Source organism: Biomphalaria glabrata, chromosome 14 (assembly GCF_947242115.1).
Source record: "Biomphalaria glabrata chromosome 14, xgBioGlab47.1, whole genome shotgun sequence".
NCBI lineage: Eukaryota > Metazoa > Mollusca > Gastropoda > Planorbidae > Biomphalaria > Biomphalaria glabrata.
This window is the reverse complement of record NC_074724.1, coordinates 21,129,107-21,152,909: the sequence shown is the minus strand read 5'-3', so window position 1 is coordinate 21,152,909 and position 23,803 is coordinate 21,129,107. Positions and strand designations below refer to the sequence as shown.

The 23,803-nt window shown below is 36.2% G+C and overlaps 1 protein-coding gene across 1 annotated transcript in view; it reads left to right on the top strand.

Moving 5' to 3' along the window:
• LOC129922933 (snaclec echicetin subunit alpha-like) overlaps positions 1 to 21,932 on the top strand; it is a 30,025-nt gene extending 8,093 nt beyond the window's left edge. Inside the window, exons 2-6 of the mRNA XM_056011185.1 lie at positions 5,963 to 6,069; positions 12,835 to 12,937; positions 17,321 to 17,533; positions 19,226 to 19,338; positions 21,819 to 21,932. Of these exons, the coding sequence (XP_055867160.1) occupies positions 5,963 to 6,069; positions 12,835 to 12,937; positions 17,321 to 17,533; positions 19,226 to 19,338; positions 21,819 to 21,932 (650 nt within the window). The remainder of the gene's footprint in view (positions 1 to 5,962; positions 6,070 to 12,834; positions 12,938 to 17,320; positions 17,534 to 19,225; positions 19,339 to 21,818) is intronic.
• The last annotated feature ends 1,871 nt before the right edge of the window (positions 21,933 to 23,803 follow it).

Sequence of the window (23,803 nt, the reverse complement as noted above, 5' to 3'; positions counted from 1 at the left end):
CACTGGGTAGTTGCAGCTCTTGGACAAACAACATCTTTGCTGGAGTGTAACCGGTGGTGCTGTGAATCGATCTCTATATGCCATAAGGAACATTGAAATATAGGTGTCCCAGTCATCTTGATGTTCATCGACGACTTTCGACAGGTGTTGTTCCAGTGTTCGGTTAAATCGTTCTACCATTCCGTTTCACTGGGGGTGAAGAGGAGTTGTGCGTGTCTTTCGATGCCGAGTACCTGGCACATCTCTTGGAATATCTTGGATTCGAAGTTTCGGCCTTGGTCGGAGTGTAATTTCTTAGGAGCACCAAAAACGGCTAATCCAATTCTCCACAAGTGTTTCCGCTATGGTGGTGGCTTCTTGATTTTGTATCGCATATGCTTCGGGCCACTTAGTAAAATAATATATTACTACTAGAATGTACTTATTTACTCTATGAGACTCAGGAAATGGTCCGGCTACATCGATCGCTATTCTTTCGAAGGGATTACCGACGTTGTATTGCTGCATACGTTCCCTCATTCTCCTGTGCGGGTCCTTTGCTGCTGCACATGTGTCGCACCTTTGGCACCATTCTTCTACATCATCTCGGTAGCCGAACCAGTAAAACCACTGGCATACTTTTTCAAAGGTCTTGTTGACGCCTAAATGTGACCCACTGGAATTATTATGGATTTCTTGCAGCACCTCAGAACTCTCACTTTGGGCAACAAAAGCTGTAAGCGATTGCATGTCCCATCTGCCGTTTCCCAGACTCTCTTGAGAACTCCATTGTCGATTTTCAGTGAGTCCCATTGCGCCCAATATGCCTTGGTAGCAGTTCTCTTATCAGAAAGGTGATGCCATTCCGGTCTTTGTCCGTCTTCCTTCATAAGCAGAATGGGAGCCAGATCTTCATCTTTTAACTGGTCTTCTCGGATTCTTTCGTCGGACCATGATCCGGAAGCTTGTACCCCAAGACGTTGGCAATCAATGTTAACTCCCTTTTCTTCAACCTTGCTGCAGTGTTTACATTCCACTCTGCAAGGTCGTCGAGACAGCGCGTCAGCATTCTGGTGAGTTTGTCCTTTTCGGTGATGTGTCTCGAAGTCATAGGTTTGCAAACGTTCAATCCACCTGGCGACTTGTCCTTCGGGATTTTTAAATGACAACAGCCATTGAATAGCAGCGTGATCTGTCCTAAGGATGAATTTTTGCCCATATAAGTATTTGTTGAAATGTTGTATGGCATCCACAACTGCCAGTAGTTCACGTCTGGTGACACAGTAGTTTCTGGGTGGTCAGATGAGTACAATTCTCGTGACGCTCCTGAGCTGTGTTCACGACGCCGATCCTTCCCGAATCGTCATGTTGAAACTCGTCTCGGCTGACCGTCGTAACTCGTCACGCTCGACCTCTCGTCTAGCGCTGGCCTGGGGCGATTTGCGTTGGCTGACTACACACACACACACACCACCCCCATCTGTGCCACCACTAGGTTTATAACAATATAAAGATTGGTTGAAATATCATTAACAAGTTTTAACTGTATGGATATTTATTGATTCCGTTAACAAGCTGTGGTTTCTTCAAATAAATTGGACCCCCTCCCCCATTCGGAGGTTTATGGTGTGTGAGGGGGCGGGATTGATGCCAAATTCTTCCGACTCCCCCTTCGGGGGTGGGAGTCGTCCGAGTGGGGAGTGGGCCGCCCCCCCCCCGAATCCGCCAGTGTAGTGTAGACCTATAAAGTAGATAGAGCGATTACGATCAGTAGGCCTACTAGTAGGTAATAGTGCACTATCCAGTTCGCATGGGAAACCGGTTACTTGTGCGGGGTAATTTTTTAAATTTTCTTGCCCTCTACTCCAATATATTAATCGACATTGTTGGGGAGATGTACGTATTTGGGAGCAGTAGCGACATTAGGGGGGTGCGAAGGGTGCGGTCACCCGGGTGAAACCATTTTGGGAATGACATCCAAGTTGACAAAGTTATATCTTGGCAAAAGCAGACACATAGGAAAAGATAATTATTATTAAAATCTCTAGATAAATGCCCAAACACGCCTAGACACGTCTAGATAGTAGTTTAAGTTTAAATATCAAATACCACTTCTGTCTTAAAGTATAACATAACAAAAGAAACCTGTTCAGGTGATGTTAAGTCCGTTTCTAATCTTAATTAAATGTCATTGTAAAATTTGCAATAACATTTGAATAAATGTCATAAACAGATGGATTTTATAATAGAATTGACACTCATTTTACATGAGTAGAAATCAATAATAGTAAGTAATCAGCTCACTGTATTTGTTCAACAAAAAGAACTAACTAGCAATAGTGTTTACTGAAACATATTTGAAGAAAATTGATGGGATGACACCTCGAGCTAACGCACCAGGTTTCCACCGACACGGGAGGTTTCCATTCTGTTTTTAGGTGATCTTGCTTTTATGTGAACAAAAAATGCGCAAATGCTTTTTTATAATTTTATTAATTCAAACGATCAAAAAAAGACTATGGCTTAAGTATTTTTGGTCCATTGGTGACTTCGATAGGGACCGCCTCTGTAATCTTGTTTGAATTTCTATTTGACGATACCAAAATACACCTTACTTTAACCATTTGATTGAGGGTATCTGGGGCTTCATGTGGTTATCTTGAAACCCCATTCAGAAGCAAACTCCCTATATCGATAGCTGTTGAATGGCGTATTGTCGCTCACTATTTCTTCTAGCAAAAAAATAACTTTCAGTGCCCCTGATAAGACATTCTGCTGTTTTGTTCTCCAATTGTTTTATTTCATGGTATTTAAAGATATTGTTAACAACTAGCATGTAGTCATTGTTCCACCATTCAAACAAATCTATCGCAACATTTTTCCATGGTCTGTCTGGTACAGCATGAGGTAGAAAATAAAAATTTTTTTTTACCTTTTAATTCTTTTAAACGTTGTATAAGTTGCGCATTTCATTATTGTCGAGAAAATATCTTTGGACTATCCTGGCCAAAACCTACTTTGTCTTGCCTTCGATCTGGTTTTCTCTGTAAACAAAAGACCTCATGTTCTTATAAAACAATATTCCATTCTCTTCATGAACACTGTCCTTTAATAGCCAATACACTTTAACTGTTTCATGAACTTGAGTTTTTAATTTTGGCCAACTTTCTCTGACATAATTAATTACTTGTTTCCATTTAACATCAGATTCAGTTTTCCGTCTGATTTCAACAAGCCTCGATCACTTCCTGGAAATTGTGCCGTTGCGCTAGGAATTCTCATAACCATGTCATCATCTGAATTTGAATGTTCCTGGCCACTGATGTACGCACGCTATAATGTATCAGCTATTTGCATTTTTGAACCTGGAGTGTAAGTTACTGTTTATATATATCTCAACAGTCTTAACATCATCAACTGAAGTCTTGGTGAAATCTTGTGTAAAGGCTTCATCACAATAGTTTGCAAAAGTCTGTGATCTGATTGTACAGTCACAGTTTGTCCGAAAATAGAGTGGTGAAAATGTTCAGCTGCAAACACTATAGCTAACATTTCCTTTTCTATCTGTGCATATTAGCACTCTGTTTCTGTCAATGATCTTGACGTATACGAAACTGGTTTGTCTTCTTGCATTAAAAATGCTCCCAACCATTTAGAAGAAGCATCACACTGAATAGTAACTGGTTTTTCAGGGTTAAACAGTTGAAGAACTGGAGCTTCACTAAGTTTTTTATTTATTTGTTGGAAAGCATTTCTTGCTCTGCATTCCCATGCCACAATACATCTTTCTTTAGTAATTCACGTAACGGACTGGATATTGTTGGAATGAAACTTGCGCTCTATTGGCATCTCCATTATTGCTTTGATTTGAGCTGGATATGGACGAATACCATCTGCTCCAATTTGTCTTCCGAGGTAAAACGTTTATATTGTATCTAGTTCTTGTTGAACTTTATATTGTTCTTTCTAGCTCTCTCCAGAACATTTTCAAAAATTTGATCATGTTCTTTTTCATCTTTTCTTCTTTTGCTGCAATCAGCATGTCATCTGACCTGATATGTACACCTGGGATGTCTCCTAATACCGATAAGCTCAAGAATCTATATATCTTCCAAACGGAGTATTGAATGTACATAAATAAGAGCTTGGTTCATCCAACTCAACTTGCCAATATGCATTCTTTTGATCAAGTATACTAAACACTTTTGCTGCTCCCAGTGAACTATTGATTTGATCAAATGTTGGTATAGTGAAATTTTCTCTCATTATATATTTGTTCAATTCTCGGGGATCTTTCTTCTTTGCTATGACCAAGTTATGAACCCATTCTGTTGGTTCATCAACTTTTGTGATCATTCCATCTTGTTGCATTCGTGTGAGTTTTTTTTTTTCAGTTCTTTCTGGTACAACTCTGAGCGCACATTGAATAACATACCTTCCATCTGACGACAGTTTAATGTGATACTTCATTTTATATGTACCGTGTCCTTCGAATACTTGCTTATATTTTTTTATCAACACACCTCATTTTGTTGCTTGACATCGTGTACTTCGACATTTCTCTTTGCTTCAATAAGTTTTAAAGCAATAAATGTCTTCAGACCTGGAAGAGAATTTATTTTTTTCTTGATCTCTTACAGATCATCTTTAACTTCAACATCGCTGACTTTAAATGTGACCGATGCCACTCACTTCAGTTCTAATGCGTCATTCCCAATTCTCATAGGGTAGTATTTGAGTGTTTCACTAATTCGGATATGACGTTGGCTCGTAATCCTGTGTCAACGATCCCATGTCAATCTTCATTTTGACTATTTCCCCATAATATTGACATCAACCATCCAAACTTTGACATTGTTGTCAGTACCAATTGCCTCAAACCAATTTCATCTTCCAATAAATCAACAGCCTTGAAATGTTTCAAACGACATTGTGCGTCGAAATGATTTCTCTTTTACATTTTCGGAATGTCTGACCTGTGGTTGTGTACTTCTGACCTGTGGTTTTGTACTTTTGACCTGTGGTTTTGTACTTTTGACCTGTGGTTCTGCTTTGTGACCTGTGGTTGTGTACTTGTGTCCTATGGTTCTGCACTTGTGTCCTGTGGTTTTGTACTTTTGACCTGTGGTTCTGCTTTGTGACCTGTGGTTGTGTACTTGTGTCCTATGGTTCTGCACTTGTGTCCTGTGGTTTTGTACTTCTTACCTGTGGTTCTGCACTTGTAACCTGTGATTCGGTACTTTTGACCCGTGGTTCTGTACTTGTGACCTGTGGTTCTGTACTTGTGACCTGTGGTTCTGTACTTGTGACCTGTGGTTCTGTACTTGTGACCTGTGGTTCTGTACTTGTGACCTGTGGTTCTGTACTTGTGACCTGTGGTTCTGTACTTGTGACCTGTGGTTCTGTACTTGTGACCTGTGGTTCTGTACTTGTGACCTGTGGTTCTGTACTTGTGACCTGTGGTTCTGTACTTGGGACCTGTGGTTCTGTACTTGTGACCTGTGGTTGGATTAGGAAGAAAATGTGAACTGATAGTAGGAATAGACAAAATGGCGATCATTAAAAATATTCCTAAAGTTTATTCCTGCTTGAAATAAATCATCAAAACTTAAAGATACTTCATTATATAAATTAGATACCTAGACTTGTCAGTCTTAACATGAAACTGGACAAATTATTTACCAAATTTGTAGAATCTTACACCAGCATACAAAATTGTTAGGCTATAGAGCGAAAGGTACTCAACTTAAAGTTTTGCCCATGATATTTAATTGGAATTTATACAGTTTATTTATATATAATGTTACATGTCATTAGTAACCTAAATCACGTGACAATGAGGAATGGGGTGGTAGTGCACTAACAAAAAGGCAGACAGACTGACTAACAGATAGATAGATAGAGAGAAAGAGAGAGAGAGAGAGAGAGAGATACTATATACACCTCTTATTACGTCTATTAAATGTCTTATTTACCTCTTAAGGTTCTAATAATTTCTGCTGGTCAGAGAACGGAGTTAATGACTCGATATATGTCAATGGTAAATGTTATCAGCTGTTTAACATTCCCCTGTCTTGGGATGACTCACAGGTAATTACTTAAATTTTCATTACAAGTAGCTAGTTATATTATTTATTGACACATTGGTATAACATTAAAAATTAAAATAAAATATAAAATCCTGGTTAGTAACAAACAAACCCCATTCAAACACTTCTATAAGAAAAACATTTTGAAGAAGTAAAAAGAGTTAAACCATGGAACTATACTAATGAAACACCAGCTTCGAGTTTTTTACAAAGGCAAAGAGAGTCGAAGTGCCGTCGCGCATCCATACCATTTTGAAAAATCGATGATGATGCCAAAGAAGAAATTTACTCCGAGAGTCACTTGGATTGACCTGCATTGAGAGTAAAACTTCCTTACTCTATATTTTATTAGATCTGTAAAAACTATATCCATTTTCTGACTATCTGATAAAATAGATCAAAAAAGTTATTTTTTTCGATCACCCTATAAAATGCCACTTTTTTTTCCAAAAAAAAAGAATCTGAATTCCGAAAATACAATCTTTCAGTGTTTCTGTGTTTGGTTTATTTACACTAAATCTGGATGAAGACCTGTCTACCGTTCCGCTAAATGCGTATTTGTTACGATATACTAAATTGCACGAAATAAAAATAGGAGGCCTAATACAGTTTTGACACTCCAAGCTACGCATTTCTAATCGTTTTTTTTTTTATTATTATCGAAAGGACTAAGCTATAGGCATACACGTCTGGTGGGAAACAAAGAAAAAGTTAATCTTGGTAATATTGTAGCCTAAATAAAATGACAAAAAAAAAACAAAAAAAAAAACTATAGCCTAATCTAAAATGAAATAGATCTAGCTTTATTGCTGCTGAGCTTTGAGCTCTTTTGCAGACTGTGCCAAGAAAAACATTTTTAAAATACATTTTTAAGAAAAAAAATACCTCCACTACACAGCTTAAATAACTAAAAAAAATAATTACATTTTTTTAAGCTTAAACCTGGTATCGAATTCGTGATTTTGAACACCGTGAGCTCCTTACTCAAACGATGCTACCCTTTAGGTCAGCGGGCATTGTATAGTTTACTAATTATTTGTTAGTACTTTCATTATATCGATATCTAGAAACAGATCAAGACTTCTGATTTACAACTCTAAGATCTAGTCCATATCTACTATTAAATCTAGAGTCTAAATCCAATACAGTTAAAGTTATTTTTAATAGCAACCAGGAAAACTTCTATTTCAGTATTCACAAACATGACTAAGTTTGTTGGGTTTAGTCCCCTTAAATAATTGTTAACACTATTTCTCTCTCACTCATTCTCCAATCAAGATAGTACTTTAAAAAATATTTATTTTACCTAACAAAACATGAATCAATAAACAACAAGATTACAAAGTGAGTTTATGTTATCACACAGAGAGAGATCCTGTCGGATCCCTATCTTAGCCGCATATTTGCAAAGAATATTCAAGACGTGATTTTGTTTGATTATCCAAAGTAATGTTTCAAAGATTTATCTGGCGTTGTAAAAAATGTTGTTGTTTGTTTTTTTTTTTTTTGTAAAATGTTTTACATGTTTCGGTTGTTCCTTTAAAAATTGAAGATAAACAACTTCCCAGTAGATCCTCCAGCTGAACGATGGGCGATGGAGGATGGCAGCGAGCATGTAATAAACCTGAGACCGTCGAGACAAATAGTCACAATCCATTGCTGTGAACGTAATAATAAACTTATAGTCTTTTATAGATAATGAGTTTTTTAAAAATACATTTTGTCAAGACAACTAGCGTATAAGTACAATATGTCAGACGAGCGATTTAAATAATCGGTTGGCAATGAATTTGTGATATTGAAACAAAAAATTATAATGATTTTATAAGTCTAAAAAATTAGATTACATCTAAATCTAGCGTGTACGTCTTTTTTGTAATACGAGTAAGTTGACGAAGTTTAATAAACATTGATGCGCCGTCTGCACCGAAGTCTTATAGCATTTTACATAAAGAATTTATTCCATAGGACATTAAAAAACAAGGTCACAAAGACAGTTTGTGTGGAAACACAAACTTAAAATCGGCCCCCGAAGTGCTATTTTCAGAAAGAACATCTAAATGGAATTAGGTCTATATCAAAGACAAATGAGAGATAAGAATGGAGAAAGAAGGTTAACAGATCTTGTGCAGTGCCCCAACGGTCCAGCAGATCAAAGGATAGGTGAAAGTGAATGTAAAGTTAGATGTAAACCTGGCCTAACTAGTTCCCCTTTCAGACCTTGTGGTCTATAGGGCAGATGATGTAAAGTTCATCTGTTTTTGTGGCTTACGGTTAACGAGGGTGTCATGTAGCCAGCACAACGACCAACCGCTGTTAATTTCCCCCAACTAATGTCAGGTACCCATTAGAGCTAAGTGGACTCAGAGGCGCCCAAAGATTCCAAAGTTGAAAATCCCAGTCTTCACCAGGATTTGAACCCGGGACCCCCGGTTCGGAAGCCAAGCGCTTTACCGCTCAGCCACCGCGCCTCCCCTGGCCTAACTGATGTCTTATAATTGATCTTATTGTTTTGAAAAAGCTTAATCTCTTATTCGAATCCTCAAAAAAAAAAAAATAATAATTCCGCAATAAAAAAAATGTTCACAAAAATGAACTTTACAAGATTACTATTCGTTTTAAATTAGGTCTATTTTATAATGCATACTAATTAGCTTTTTCTCTTAAGAAAACTGCTTGCATAACTGATTTTAAAAATTAGATTTTTCTATTTCAGAAAAAAAAAAGTAGCCGTTGCATCAGAACTTTGAATGGTCTAAAATATTGTGATGTCGGATTTTCAATATCTTTTCTAGTTTACGAGATCTAAACGGGACGGACGGACAAACAGACAAACGGACAGACATTTTGCACAAAACTAATAGCGTCTTTTCCCCTTTCGGGGGCCGCTAAAAAACACGGCCTAGTTGGATTAAACAATGTCTTTACAAACACGAGAAAGGGTTTTAGACATTCATGCACCGAGTTCTTATAGCATTCATTCAAATAGTCTTCTATACTATAAAGTAGAAACTAAGGCGTATGTATGTATGTTACGAATAGAAATCAAAAACGTTTGACCAATCTTGATAAAACTTGGCATAAATGTTCCTTGGGTAGTAACTGGAAACGTGACGTATGTAGAGTAGCCCTAAAACAAATTTCGGACCCTCAAAAAAAAAGTTGCCCAACTCTATGAAAGTATTAGTATTTTATGGATCTAGGCCAAGTTTACCACGTTTACATGAAAATATCGAAAGGATTTAGATCTAGATCTAATTTTAAGAACTACACTTTGCGCAGATTGTTTTTAACTTTGACACATGAAAATTACAAAATATATTGACTTCATTTAATAAAATTTAGCTTCAAATTTGTCTGTCAAAAGCATTTTTACATAAATTCGTTCCTTATATCTGCGAATTTAGAAGCCCTGGCGTACATGCTTTCATTAGACAAGACTGAAATGCTACACATCTCTATTCCTAGGTCTAAAAGTCTAATTCAACTCTAAGATGATAGAACTTCTCTTCGAATAGATAGTTTTATACTTCAACACACGAACATACTAATTGAACATAATAATTATAGACCAGTCATTTCATATTTTAATCAAATTAATTTGTTTTCCTAAAGCATTTTTCATACATTCGTTCGCTATATCTGTGAAGCCTTGTTGGCATACATTTTAATAGGTCCATTTATGAGTCGCGCACATCTAACAACCGTTTCATTCATTCCTTCATTAGAAAAGACAGATAGGTCACGCATGCGCAGAGCGAAGGCTCCACGCACGCAGAGAACGAACTCTATCCAAGTCAATATTTATCTCTAGATTTATCTCTAATTCTAGATATATTTCAAAGATCATAGATCTACTTTATACTTTAACACAAGAACATACAAAATAAAGTCTATTAATTATATATTTTTATTAAATATATGTAAGCCTACAAGCAAATGTTTTTATTTGAAAAAAATGGATTTATGTCGATTAGCTATTTTGATGGCTCCATTCATACTATTTTTACATTCACGCACTCGCTTTATATATATAACATTATTATTTCGTTTAACTGTTTCCTAAACCCTCTCAGTGACTATATCGACAGTGATACGCAAATTAAGACCCGCGGGCCGCTGGTAACATATGGCTAGTAGGGCCTATATATATATATATATAATGCAGGTATTTCCCGTTGCCTTTGTGAGTGACCTCCAGCTGTCTCGTTCTGAGACTGCATGTAACCAGGTGCTCTCTTTTTTGTCAGCTAAGGTAAGTTGGCGCCTAAGTTGGTATTTGAAGCGTTTCCGTGGAGCGCCTCTGTTACCTCGACCACCTTTTGGCGATGATTGGTAAGAAAATTAAAGTAATATAGGTCAATTTCTTTTTCAAAACAAAATCAGGAACATTCATTGCAAATGAAAAGTTTTTTTGATGCTTAAGAAAGAAAATTAAATGTAAAATTAAAGAGTGATTTTCAACAATCGTTTGTAGTAAATTACTTTCTCATTTTAAAATACTAAAATACCTTTTGTCGATATTTTGGTAAAATAAGTCATTTGGCATATATTTGTTTTAATTTGAAAATGCCTTAGGTGACCGCAGTGAGCTCCGCACTTATGCGACCGCAGTGGGCCCCGCACTTTCATAGGACCCGCGCTAATTCTAGGTGTATAAATTATTAAATTAAACCATTGTATAACTTATCCCAGATTTGCTGCGGCCTCCTATCGATTTACCAGGAGCTCCTGGAAATCTCCTGAAATTGTAAAATATACGAAAAAGTCCTGGAAATATTATTAGTAGTAGTAGTATTATATTTATATTATATTTCAGTGAATATTAATTTATTAAACTCTTGAATCAATATTGCCTTACATGTGCAAATTCCAGAAAGTACGCGATCGTCCTTTAACCGATGTTGGCTAACTGGAGGATCCAGGGGCGGTAGGGGCGATCGCCCCCCCCCCATTTGGTCGACCCTCCCCCCGAATGGGAAGGGGGGGAACGAGTTTTAATAAAGAAATCATACAATTTGTATACGAATTTATTAGTTATGTTAATAATATATACTAATTATTTATATTTAAACCTATTTTTAGATTATTTCGCCCCCTCCTCTAGTATGTTCGCTGATTTGGTGGGATGGGGAGAGGGCGATGGCATCAATCCCGCCCCCCGCCCACCATAAACATTCGAAGGGGGGAGATCCAATTCATCTTTAGAAATCACAGCTTCGTAACATAGTAATTAAATATCTATATAATTAAAACTTATTATTGATATTGTAACTAATCTTAGTTTTATGTCGTTCCTCTGTTAGCTGATTGGTGGAGGGGGGGGGGAGAATGCATCTACTGCCCTTCCCAACTAAACCTTTTGAGTGGGGAGGGGCGGTACTACTTTTATTTAGAAATCATAGTAGTTTGTGAACAAAATTACTTGAATTACTATATAATGTTTATATTATATCGCTACACTTCTGGTTGGGGAGGGGGGCAATTGCTTCTACTGCCCTCCCCATTCTAGCCCTCTTAGTGGGGGAAGGGCGGTGCTATTTTTATGGAGAAATTATAGTTTGTGAACAAAATTAGAAGAATATCTATATAAGGTACATATTGCTGTTTTAACCCATTTTTTATATTATGTCGCACACATCATTAGGAAATATAAAATGGAAACGGGTTGTACCAGGTGGGAGGGGCCATTGCCTTCTGCCAATCTTACAAACCAATGCTTTTTCTTTTTGAATTTTAGTTATTACATTTAGAAATTACAAAATGTAAAAAAATCTGTCACTAATATAATTTATATATGCTATTAATTAAAATCTTTTATCCAGTCGCCCCACCCCTTATTCTTTAATGCTAAATGCAATCATTAGCTGAAATTATAAAAAGGTTAAGAAACACTGCTTTAAAAAAAATCTTATATCTGGGCATTAGGGTTAGGGTTTGGAAAAAAACTCCCCCCCCCCAATCCTAAAATCTGTATCCGCAGTGTGTTGGATCTAGACCTAGGCCTAGTTTTTTAGCCAAATTTAAATGTATTTCTTTTCCACTTTGAAAAAATTATTACGGTAAGATTAAGTTTTCTTCCAGTGTTGGCAACGAGACAGTAATTCTTTTCTAGGAAAATCATTAGAGCCGTTTTTGACATCCGCGTCCAGGTTCTAGTTTCCTGGTTCCATGTTCCATGAAGTTCTGGCTGAAATAGATGTATTGTAAAAAAAAAAAGATCATTAAATGTTCGACTTTTTATATTACACCACAGAGATGTCACCGATCAAAAAATCAATCATATACATAAGATCTTTGGATGATTCTAAAACTAAATTTAAGTCAATTTTTTCATGTATGTTTCATATGTCAGTGTTTCCAAAACATTCTCATTAACGGAACAGAACAAAGAACCAACTCAATATGCGCATACATAAAATTTAAAACTATTCCAGTAGTTTGTGGAATACCTCTTCAGGAACACATGTTTGGGAAACACTGTCATATGTCTTGTTTTAGTAGGACATTGTCATAAAAATAGAAGTCGTTTGCTGGTGATGAAATGTTTTATGTGTAAGATAAACTGTTCATGAATAATAAACATGTATTATTATTATTATTATTATTATTATTATTATTATTATTATTAAATAACATCATAGAAGGTTTGCACGTGTACATTTCCATGTCTATGTGCGACACACGTACACATCAAGCACTACTTATGCCTGGAGTTTTCTAAATATTATTTTATCTTTTGGATTTGTTATTGTTTTCATTCTAGAATTTTTGCAACTATCATTTCTACAGTGGAAGTTTGGCTGAGCCGACAATACAATCGGAGTTCAATGTGTCTACTAGTTTTCTGAAGTCAGCTTCCTCGGGAGGTAGTGAATTTTATTAGTTGAAGACTGTCATACACCAATGTGGGCGCGGGCGTAGAGTGGCAAAGCGCTTAGCTTCCAAACCGGAGTCCCGGGTTCAAATCCTGGTGAAGACTGGGATTTTTTACTTTTGGGATCCTCAGGGCTCCTCTGATTTCAGCCATCTATAATAGGTACCTGACATTAGTTGTGGAAAGTTAAGGCGGTTGGTCGTTGTGCTGGCCACATGACACCCTCGTTAACTGTGGGCCATAGAAACAGATGGAAACATCATCTGCACCTTAGATCACTAGGTCTGAAAGGGGAAATTAACTCTTTTTATACGACAATTTAACAGTTTTCTTTTTTTTTTTTGCCACAAAGCACAAGTGCCTCAAAGGCCGTCCAAATTAAAAATAATAACAATCTACACATAATCAAGATGAAAACTAGTCAAAAGTAATAATAATGAAAGTAATAATATAAATAATGAATTATAAATCAGACATTGAACAATATAAATCAAGTATTGATGAATGACAAAAAAAAATATTTGTATATATTTTTTCTGGAAGGGTTATTTTTCTTTTGTCAGCGTTTGGGATCTCTTTTCGTGTTTAACAAATGATAGCAAGAAAAGTTTAGGTAAAATATCTTGTTGAAATATGTGCTACTTATGGCATTTTATTAAATAATAAAAAATAGGACATATGTTGAGCAGCATGAGTGACATATGTGTTGCGTATATATATATATATATATATATATATATATATATATATATATATATATATATATATATATATATATATATCATGGGCGTAGCCAGGATTTTTTTTCGGGGAGGGTTTTGGGGGGGGATTCCCCCCGACCCCCCCCCCCCGCGGAAATTATATATATATATATGTGTGTGTGTGTGTGTGTGTGTGTGTGTGTGTACATAATTAATCTTTATTACATTCTGACCCTTTCGGAAGACGTTTATTGTTTATTGTAGACTCCCCGCCCTTGCTAGCAAGGGGGTCTTGGGGAGTTCGCAGCGCTCCCCCAGCGCGGGGCGAATCCCCGCCGCCGAGCACTATTTCATGTATTGAAAGCCAACAAAATGCATATTCTGAGGTATCTACAGTGCATTATCTTGCTATTAAAAAGTTTTATTTCAAAAACCTAATGTGCTCTTCTTACTGAATTAGACCCTCTCGCGCCATTCAGCGCATTTTCCGGCAAGCTGTTTCCGCAACTCTTATTTTGCGTAATTCATTTTGTGTGAGAACATGTCCCGCAAAACCTCATGCGACGCTCTGTCACAACCTTACTAAGGGTTCGACTCCCAGTTCGGCATATGATTTCTTTGATTTAGACCCGATCTCTATGACTGACTCCTAAAATCTGTCTTAGCCATCTTTGTTGAGACATTTAATGATTTTCAATTTCGGCAGAAGACTATTCACACTTTATTAATGGAGCCCAAGCCACTGGTAGAAATTTGTAACTTTTCTTGACTACGCTCTTGGAATTACATGCCTGTATTTCGCTGTTTTATATCGAAAAGGAAAGTTTTTTCGTCAAATTATCTGTTGAGGGGTTTTAAACTAAGAAATCTCTGGAGTTTTTTTTTTTTTTTTTTAATTCAAAACCCCATTTAGCTACGATCTTAGAATTTGGTGACTGTAGTTTGTTTTAAAATAATATTGAAGAGAGAGGTTTTCAACTCTAAACGCTCTGTATGGGAATTTTAAACTCAAAACCATCTGGAGGGGTTTTAAACTTTAAAGAAAAAGCCATCTGGAGGAGGGGGATTTAAACTCAAAACCCCTTTGGCTACGCTCATAGATTTTATAGTGTGTAATTTGCTTTTTTTTTATATTGAAGAGGTACTTTTTAGCTTCAAACCCCAACTGGAGGGGGGGGGAGTTAAACTCAAAACCCCTTTGGCTACGCTCATAGAATTTTGAGTGTGTAATTTGCGTTTTTTATATTGAAGATGGGGTTTATCGTAAATTTTGGAGGGGGGTTTAAAATCAAAATCTTCCTCAACTGTGCTGTTGGAATTTTTTTTTGTTTTGTTTTATAGAAGAGGGGGATTTAACTGCAAAAACCTCTGGTAGGGGATTTAAAATTCAAAACCCTCTAGGGGTTTTTTAAACTCAAAGCCCCCTGGTAGAGGGATTTGTATCTCAAAACCCCCTGATAGGGTTTTTTTAAATCTCAAAACCCCCTGGTAGGGGGATTTAAACTCAAAACCCCCTGGTAGAAGGTTTTTAACTCAAAACTGCCTCGGCTGTGCTGTGGTAAGTGATGATTTAGTATTAAAATCTCACCTAAAATAAACAAAATGAAAGCAAAAATCAGTCACTTAATTGCGGGGGGGGGGGGGGAATTTCATTTCGGGGGGGGTTTGAACCCCAAGAACCCCCCCCGGCTACGCCAATGATATATATATAATGACATTTATATGGCATGGTGACATCTGTTTCTGTGTGTCATAGTGGCATATTGAATTTAGTGTACCTTGGGTATCCAGGAGAGGGATATGTGTACAACCCCCCCCCCCCCCGAAATGAAATCCCCCTCCCGCAAGGGGGGGGGGGGATCGGAGTTTAGTGAGGGATTTTTTACTTTGATTTTGTTTATTTTAGGTGAGATTTTAATACTAAACCACCACTTGCCCCAGCAAAGCCAAGGGAGTTTTGAGTTTAATTCCCCTATTCTATAAAACAAAACAAAAAAAAAATGTAAACGACAATCCCCAAATTCCAAGAGCACAGTTAAGGAAAATTTAGATTTTAAAACCCTCTCCGAAATTTACGATAAAACCCCTTCTTCAGTATAAAAAAAGCAATGTCAAACTCAAAATTCTATGAGCGTAGCCAAAGGAGTTTTGAGTTTAAACCCCCCTTCAGCGGGGTTTGAAGCTAAAAAATACTTCTTCAATATTAAAAAAAAAAAGCAAATTACACACTCTAAAATCTATGAGCGTAGCCAAAGGGGGTTTTGAGTTTAAAGCCCACTTCGGCGGAGTTAGATGCTAAAAAAATACATCTTCAATATAAAAAAAGCAAATTACACACTCTAAAATCTATGAGCGTAGCCAAAGGGGGTTTTGAGTTTAAAGCCCACTTCAGCGGAGTTTGATGCTAAAAAAATACATCTTCAATATAAAAAAAGCAAATGACATTCTAAAATTCTTTGAGCGTGGCCAAGCCAATGGAGGGTTTTGAGTTTAATCCCCCCTCCTCCAGTTGGCTTTTTTTTTAAATTTAAAGTTTAAAATCCCACTACCGAGAGTTTTGAGATTGAAAACCTCTCTCTTAAATAGTATTCTAAAGCAAACTACAGTCACCGAATTCTATGAGCGTAGCTAAATGGGGTTTTAAATTTAAAAAAAACAAAAAAAGTCCAGAGATTTTTTAGTATAAAAACCCCCTAACAGATGATTTTGATGATAAAACTTCCCTTTTCGATATAAAATCTAAAGCAAACTACAATCACCTAATTCCAAGAGCGTCGTCAAGAGAGGTTACACATTTCTACCAGTGGCTGGGCTTCATTAATAAACTGGCGAAATTGAAAAACACAAAATTTGCTCAACAAAGATGGCTGAGACGGATGTTAGGAGTCAGTTATAGACATCGGGTCTCAATCAAGGAAATCCTATGCCGAACGGGGTGTCGACCCCTTAGTAAGGTTGTGACAGAGCGTCGCATGAGGTTTTCGGGACATGTTCTTCGACAAACTGAATTACGCATAAGAAGAGTTGCAATGACATCCTAGTACAACTTGGCACCACACTATCATGGAGGTCCTCAGAGCAGGTGATAAGAGGCTTCAGACACTGCCAGTGATAGATTTTTGTGGAAACAGCTTGCCGCCCAATGAGCCGAACGGCATGGGAGGATCTAAATCAGTAAGAATAGCACATTAGGTTTTTGAAATAAAACTTTTAATAGCAGGATAATCCACTGTGGATGCCTCAGAATATGCATTTTGTTGACTTTTAATACCCGAAATAGCTCTTTGCGTCGGGGCTACCAGAGATCTTCCAGAACCCCATGCTGGAATTGGCGGGGAGTCTACAATTTTTCAAGTAACTCCATGATGAGCCTATGAAAGGTCAGAATGTAATAAAGATTAATTATGTACACACACACATACAAATATATACATGTATTTATATTTGGGTGGGAGGGAGTACAAAAATTCCCCCTACCCCTAAAAAAAAAATCCTGGCTACGCCCATGATGAGTACCATATGTACCATATGACATAGTGACGTGTCTGTCATAGTCACTTATGTCTGAGATATTTACTTATAGGCCATGAGAGAAATAAAATGACATATAAATAATAAATAAAAAATTGTAATTAGCAAAAAACCAAATATAGCATTAACCAATTTATTCCTAGCCTGGCTCGGAGCTAATGACATAACAACAGAGGGTTGGTTCCGTTGGTCAACATCGAGATTAAATCTATCAAATATTGACAGTAGGTGGTCAGTTGGAAGGCCTAGTATCCTCCAGCCACTAGATCTAAATGACTGTGTGAAACTTGATCAACCAACTGAACAACTTTTCGATACCAATTGTGAGGATCAGTTTCTCCCAATGTGTCAATACGGTAAGATCTTAGTACTACGTCCACGTATTAATGGGCTTTGCGAATTCAGTTCAGTATTTAAAACAAAAACTTAATAACATTTAAACATTGTATTTTTACACAACATGTATCTTCTATATATTTTTATATTATGTGTTGTTGTTCTTTACTTTCCTATTAGCAAAGTATCAATTCAATAGTTTAGAGAAATTCTGGGTGAAGTTTATTTTTTATTTGAGAATAGCAATATTTATTATTCAAGATGTAACCATTGCAACTGTCTCTCAATTCACGCACACACCTTTTAAGTGTGTAGTTACACACCGATGAAACCTGTTTTTGAAAGTGACCTGATGAAGTTAAATATCTTCATATATTTAATCAAATGAAATTGGCATCAAACATAAGTCATAAGTAAAATCCTATAAAAATTTAGGTAGCTTGACTCTTGTTTAAAGTCTCACAAAAAACTTTTCTAGACGATTATATGCCCTTTCTTAAACTTTCTTTCCAACTTTCTTTAGAATAGAGATTTCCTATTGATCCTTCCATTTGTATAAAGCTCTTCAATGTCTTTTAATATGCGCCATCATCCCAGTCAACGTTAAAGGATTTTACCTGACGACCAGGCGTCTACAGGTTCCTCACTGACAGCTATCATTATTACGATTGGCTAGTGTCACATATATGGTTCGCAGCTTCCAGTCCTCGGTCCGCTTGTTACGCGCTAATCAAGGAGGATTTCTTCCTCTTCCTATTCTATAACCACCACAAAGCTATGTAAGAACCGCCATTCCATCCACGGGCCTTTGATGACGGCCGCATTTGTGGAAAGAGGTGTCGGACTTGGACTTGGTTGTCAGGTTCCATCCTGACCCCGAGGAGAAATTTTAAAAATGCTCAACCAGACGGAGGCTGTGATAGCTACTCGTTATTAGCCTATACGCCCAATCAGATTCCTCTACCAGAGGTCTCAATCGAGACGCTTCGTGGAGGCTATAGGAACTGGAATACTCATAATGATTTACCCCCTAGCTTGACCTAGCTGTACAGGCTCAGGAGCCGAGACAGCAAAATTAGTAAAGATAAAATCCCCAAAAATACAATGCGTTAAGGATTTTTTGGCACATTAGTTCTTCCAGAAAATAGAATTCAATTTGAAACAGTAGACACATTAGTTCCTCCAAATAAAGAATCAGGTATGAAACAACAGACACATTAGATAAGCGGTGGCTGACTGGTTAATTAAGTTTTTGGCTTCCGAACCTAGGGTCCTTGGTTCGAATCTCGCTGAAAACTGGGATTTTGAATTTCGGGATTCTAGGTCGCCCCTGAGTCTACTCAACTCTAATGGGTATCTGACTTTAGTTGGGGAAATTAAAGGTGGGTGGTCGTTGTGTTGGCCACATGACACCTCGCTCGTTAACCCTTGGCCATTGCAACAGATGACCTAAACATCATCTGGCCCATAGATCGCAAGGTTTGAAAGGTGAAACTTTAAACTTTATTTTAATTTGAAACAGCAGACACTTAGTTCTTCCAAATAATATAATCCGATTTGAAACAGTAGACCCATTAGTTCTTTAAAATAATATAATTCAATTTGAAACAGTAGAGCTTATAAGTTCTAAGTTTGAAGTATGTGAAGTATTTGTGTAAAGGTCATTTGCAGCTCCAATGGTGATTTAATAAACTGATACGTCTGCTCATCAGGTACAGTCAACGATCCACCCATTGATCCATGTTATCCATTGAAAGGTGCTGTCTATAGTAACGGAAAATGTTTGCAATTTGTAAATCTCAACAAAAATTGGACTTCTGCTCAGGTTAATGCTATTATCTTAATTGTGCTTATATTGAACTTTTGATAGATTACTTTCTGTCTTCTGTTACTTTATATTCTGTCTTCTACTACTTTATATTCTGTCTTCTGTTACTTTATATTCTGTCTTCTGCTACTTTATATTTTGTCTTCTGTTACTTTATATTCTGTCCTCTGCTACTTTATATTCTGTCTTCTACTACTTTATATTTTGTCTTCTGCTACTTTATATTTTGTCTTCTGCAACTTTATATTCTGTCTTCTGCTACTTTATATTTTGTCTTCTGTTACTTTATATTCTGTCTTCTGCTACTTTATATTCTGTCTTCTGCTACTTTATATTTTGTCTTCTGCTACTTTATATTTTATCTTCTGCTACTTTATATTTTGTCTTCTGCTACTTTATATTTTGTCTTCTGCTACTTTATATTTTGTCTTCTGCTACTTTATATTTTGTCTTCTGCTACTTTATATTTTGTCTTCTGCTACTTTATATTTTTCTCTTCTGTTACTTTATATTTTGTCTTCTGCTACTTTATATTTTGTCTTCTGCTACTTTATATTTTGTCTTCTGTTACTTTATATTTTGTCTTCTGCTACTTTATATTTTGTCTTCTGCTACTTTATATTTTGTCTTCTGCTACTTTATATTTTGTCTTCTGCAACTTTATATTTTGTCTTCTGTTACTTTATATTCTGTCTTCTGCTACTTTATATTTTTCTCTTCTGTTACTTTATATTTTGTCTTCTGCTACTTTATATTTTGTCTTCTGCTACTTTATATTTTGTCTTCTGTTACTTTATATTTTGTCTTCTGCTACTTTATATTCTGTCTTCTGCTACTTTATATTCTGTCTTCTGCTACTTTATATTCTGTCTTCTGCTACTTTATATTTTGTCTTCTGTTACTTTATATTTTGTCTTCTGCTACTTTATATTCTGTCTTCTGCTACTTTATATTCTGTCTTCTGTTACTTTATGTCACGATCATCAATGGTGTTGATGTCACACTCTAAGATGGTGCTACTGTCACGATCAGACTTGAACTATATTGCACCATCAATGACCGTGATTGTCGAGGATCTTGAAATGATCTTTCAATAAGATGATCGTATAGAAGTAGACAGATCTATGTTGATGATACGATCATATAGAATGTTGCCAATTGATAAGATGATCATCTAGGTCTAGGAGTTACAACTTGACAAATATGATCTAAGTACGATCTAAATTCAATGAAGAAACTTCTCTTCGTTCAAAAACAATTGCTTTAATTAATAACTTGAAAACACTATTCACAAATAGTTACAATGGTTAAAATGTACTTGAATAACTGATCTATTCAATAATATATCTGAGTCTTGATATGAATAAAATATATATTCTTAACTACATACAAGTTAGATCTTATCTCTACAAATATATACACACGACTTTAGTACATCTTTACACTAACACATTTCGTACAAGACTGACTGGGAGCTACACGCTTCATCCGGGCTTTAGAGCGTCATCACGTGATCAACTACCTTCTCTTGCAAAACCAACCAATAAATGCAACCCAACATAATAATTAACATTTTGAAACCAATGAAATTCATTTCGAAAATGAAACTAATACAAGGCTGGTTTTTCCCGAGGTAGTTGACCTTGCCGGCAGACCTTGGCTGATACAGTGTACGTGACACTTTATATTGTCTTTTGCTTTTTTAGATTCTGTCTTCTGTTACTTTATATTCTGTCTTCTGTTACTTTATATTTTGTCTTCTGCAACTTTATATTTTGTCTTTTGCTATTTTAGATTCTGTCTTCTGCTTCTTTATATTCTGTCTTCTGTTACTTTATATTCTGTCTTCTGCTACTTTATATTTTGTCTTCTGTTACTTTATATTCTGTCTTCTGCTACTTTATATTTTGATTTTTGTTACTTTATATTCTGTCTTCTGTTACTTTATATTCTGTCTTCTGCTACTTTATATTCTGTTTTCTGCTACTTTATATTCTGTCTTCTGCTACTTTATATTTTGTCTTCTGAAACTTTATATTCTGTCTTCTGCTTCTTTATATTCTGTCTTCTGCTACTTTATATTTTGTCTTCTGCTTGACTAACACCTTGATGATCTTACCAGCTTATGAACATTTTCGTAGCACTATTGTTGTCATGACGTTTACTGTTGCAGGTTGAAGTAGTATTTTTTAATACTATATTTTCCTGCTTTTTAATTATTCTTTTATTTGTAGATAACAGTTGAACTTTTTTTTTCATTAGACTCGTTTTCCAGAAAAAAGGTAATCTACACTAAGTCAATGTTTCACATATATATCTATCCCGTCGGACAAATCTTGATCACGTCTATGCAGCACTATGCTAGAACAGTTCCCTTCACGCCATCAGATGCAACCGTCTATTTCAGCTAGTTCTTGATATCATTATTTCTGATTTCTGCTATAGCTTGCAGACTATAGATCTCTATATTTAAACAGGCTTCCTGTTCCGCCCTTCACCCAAAAGCCAAACTTTATGAGATGTTTACTGAAGCGGAAAGAATAGAAGTAACACAGTATGTCAATGCTTCTGGACTGTATTCATGTGAGTAGTGTATGTTTGTGTGACGTGATTGTCACGTACTGTTTGCCTTTATTGTTATTTCTTTCAGAAACAGTTAGAGTGTCCCTAGGCCTACTCGAGCACATCACGCTCTGTGATGAATGAAATCTAAAGCACATAAGATATTTAAAAATAATGAAATACAGATCCTTAATAAATTCATACGATTAATAACCTAAATACAATAACATAGCCAGTGATTTGGAATGTACATGTGAGCAGGTCAGGCAGGCGCGAGTGGGAGAGACCTATTATCTGCTGCTCAACATTAAAATTTACCTAACAGTAGGCAGATGTTTGCGCTACTGGGTGGGCTCAATCTGTGCACCTCGGTATGGTGACCAAGGGGCTAGAGTCACCTAAGTAACCAGACAACTAACTATACTAACTTAACTAAATGAAAACAAGATAACAAAATTTTAGTTTACGATAAATAAAACAAAAAGAAACTTTATTTACATACAAAAATAAATCAATAATAAAATATAATATATACACTAAACACTACAACTGAACCCATCAACTAACTAAAACCCTCTAAATCTACACCACTACAAACACTAACAAACTAACCAAACCAACTATCTAACTAAATCACTACAACTACTACCCTAGACCTAGATCGACAAACAAACTACAATAAACTAGTCTAGATCTACAGTATCCTACTACTACAACCAACCCATAACTAAAACTAAAACAAGAACACCTTACTCTTAGTCTTAGCGCATTACTAACTAGCTAAAGCAAGAAACAGACTATAACTAAATTTACTAAGCCACTAATAAGGCAACACTACAGAAACAAAATAACACTAGCTTCCCTAGAATTAGATATAGAATAGATCTACAGAAACAATAACTTGAATAGCAAAACTATCAATAGCAGAAACAAAATAACACTAGATCTAGATTCCCTAGAATTAGAATAGATCTACAACAGCAGCTATTTCAGCAGAGTAATTGCAGCAGCTAAAAGCAGTGTAATTGTAGCAGCTAAAAGCAGCAGTTAAAAGCAGTACCAATAGCCTGCAAAACATAAATGCAAAACTATATTATATTCTATTAGGACTGATGGACGCAGCCATCTTCAATACATCATGTTGCCAACTATTATGACAAATAGCCCAAGTAGAAAATAAAATAACTACCTTACACATAGTGTGACATAGATCTAGTAATAAAATAAAATAGTTACAAACTTACAGGCCGTCCTAGGTACAGAATAAAAATATAAATAGATGACAGACCACAAAGATCTTCAGCTGTCACACAGACAGATATGGTACTGACCACTGGTCAAATGTACACGCAACTGTTTTAAGACAGCATGTAGTACGTCCCTTTTATACTATCCCGCACTAACCTATATAAATATGCGGAAGTACAATTATAAAATCTGACACTAACCTATAAGAATAAAATATATAAAAATAGCTCTAACCCAGTGATGCCCAACCTTATTCGGTCTGAGGGCCATTTTAATTTTCGGCATTCGTGTCGCGGGCCATGTAACCAAAAAGAAAAAAAAATATACAATAAGCTATTTTTAATAGTTTTATTTGTGGACCTACTTACATAAATTAATGTGATGCATGAAGTTTATCCAAAACCATCTTCTGAATATCTGGCTGCATAGATGAAACACCAAGTCGGAGCACTGAATCTAGATGTTCATCCGTGAGGCGATTACGTAACATGGTTTTCGCCCGTTTCATCATTGAAAATGTTTGTTCACATAGATAAGTGCTTGAAAACATTGTGATCATCCATAGCGCTTGTTTTCGAAGATTTGGAAACACTTCAGCAGGTAACATGGAGTAGAAGTCAATGGTCTGCATCACTTGAAATTTGTCGAGCAG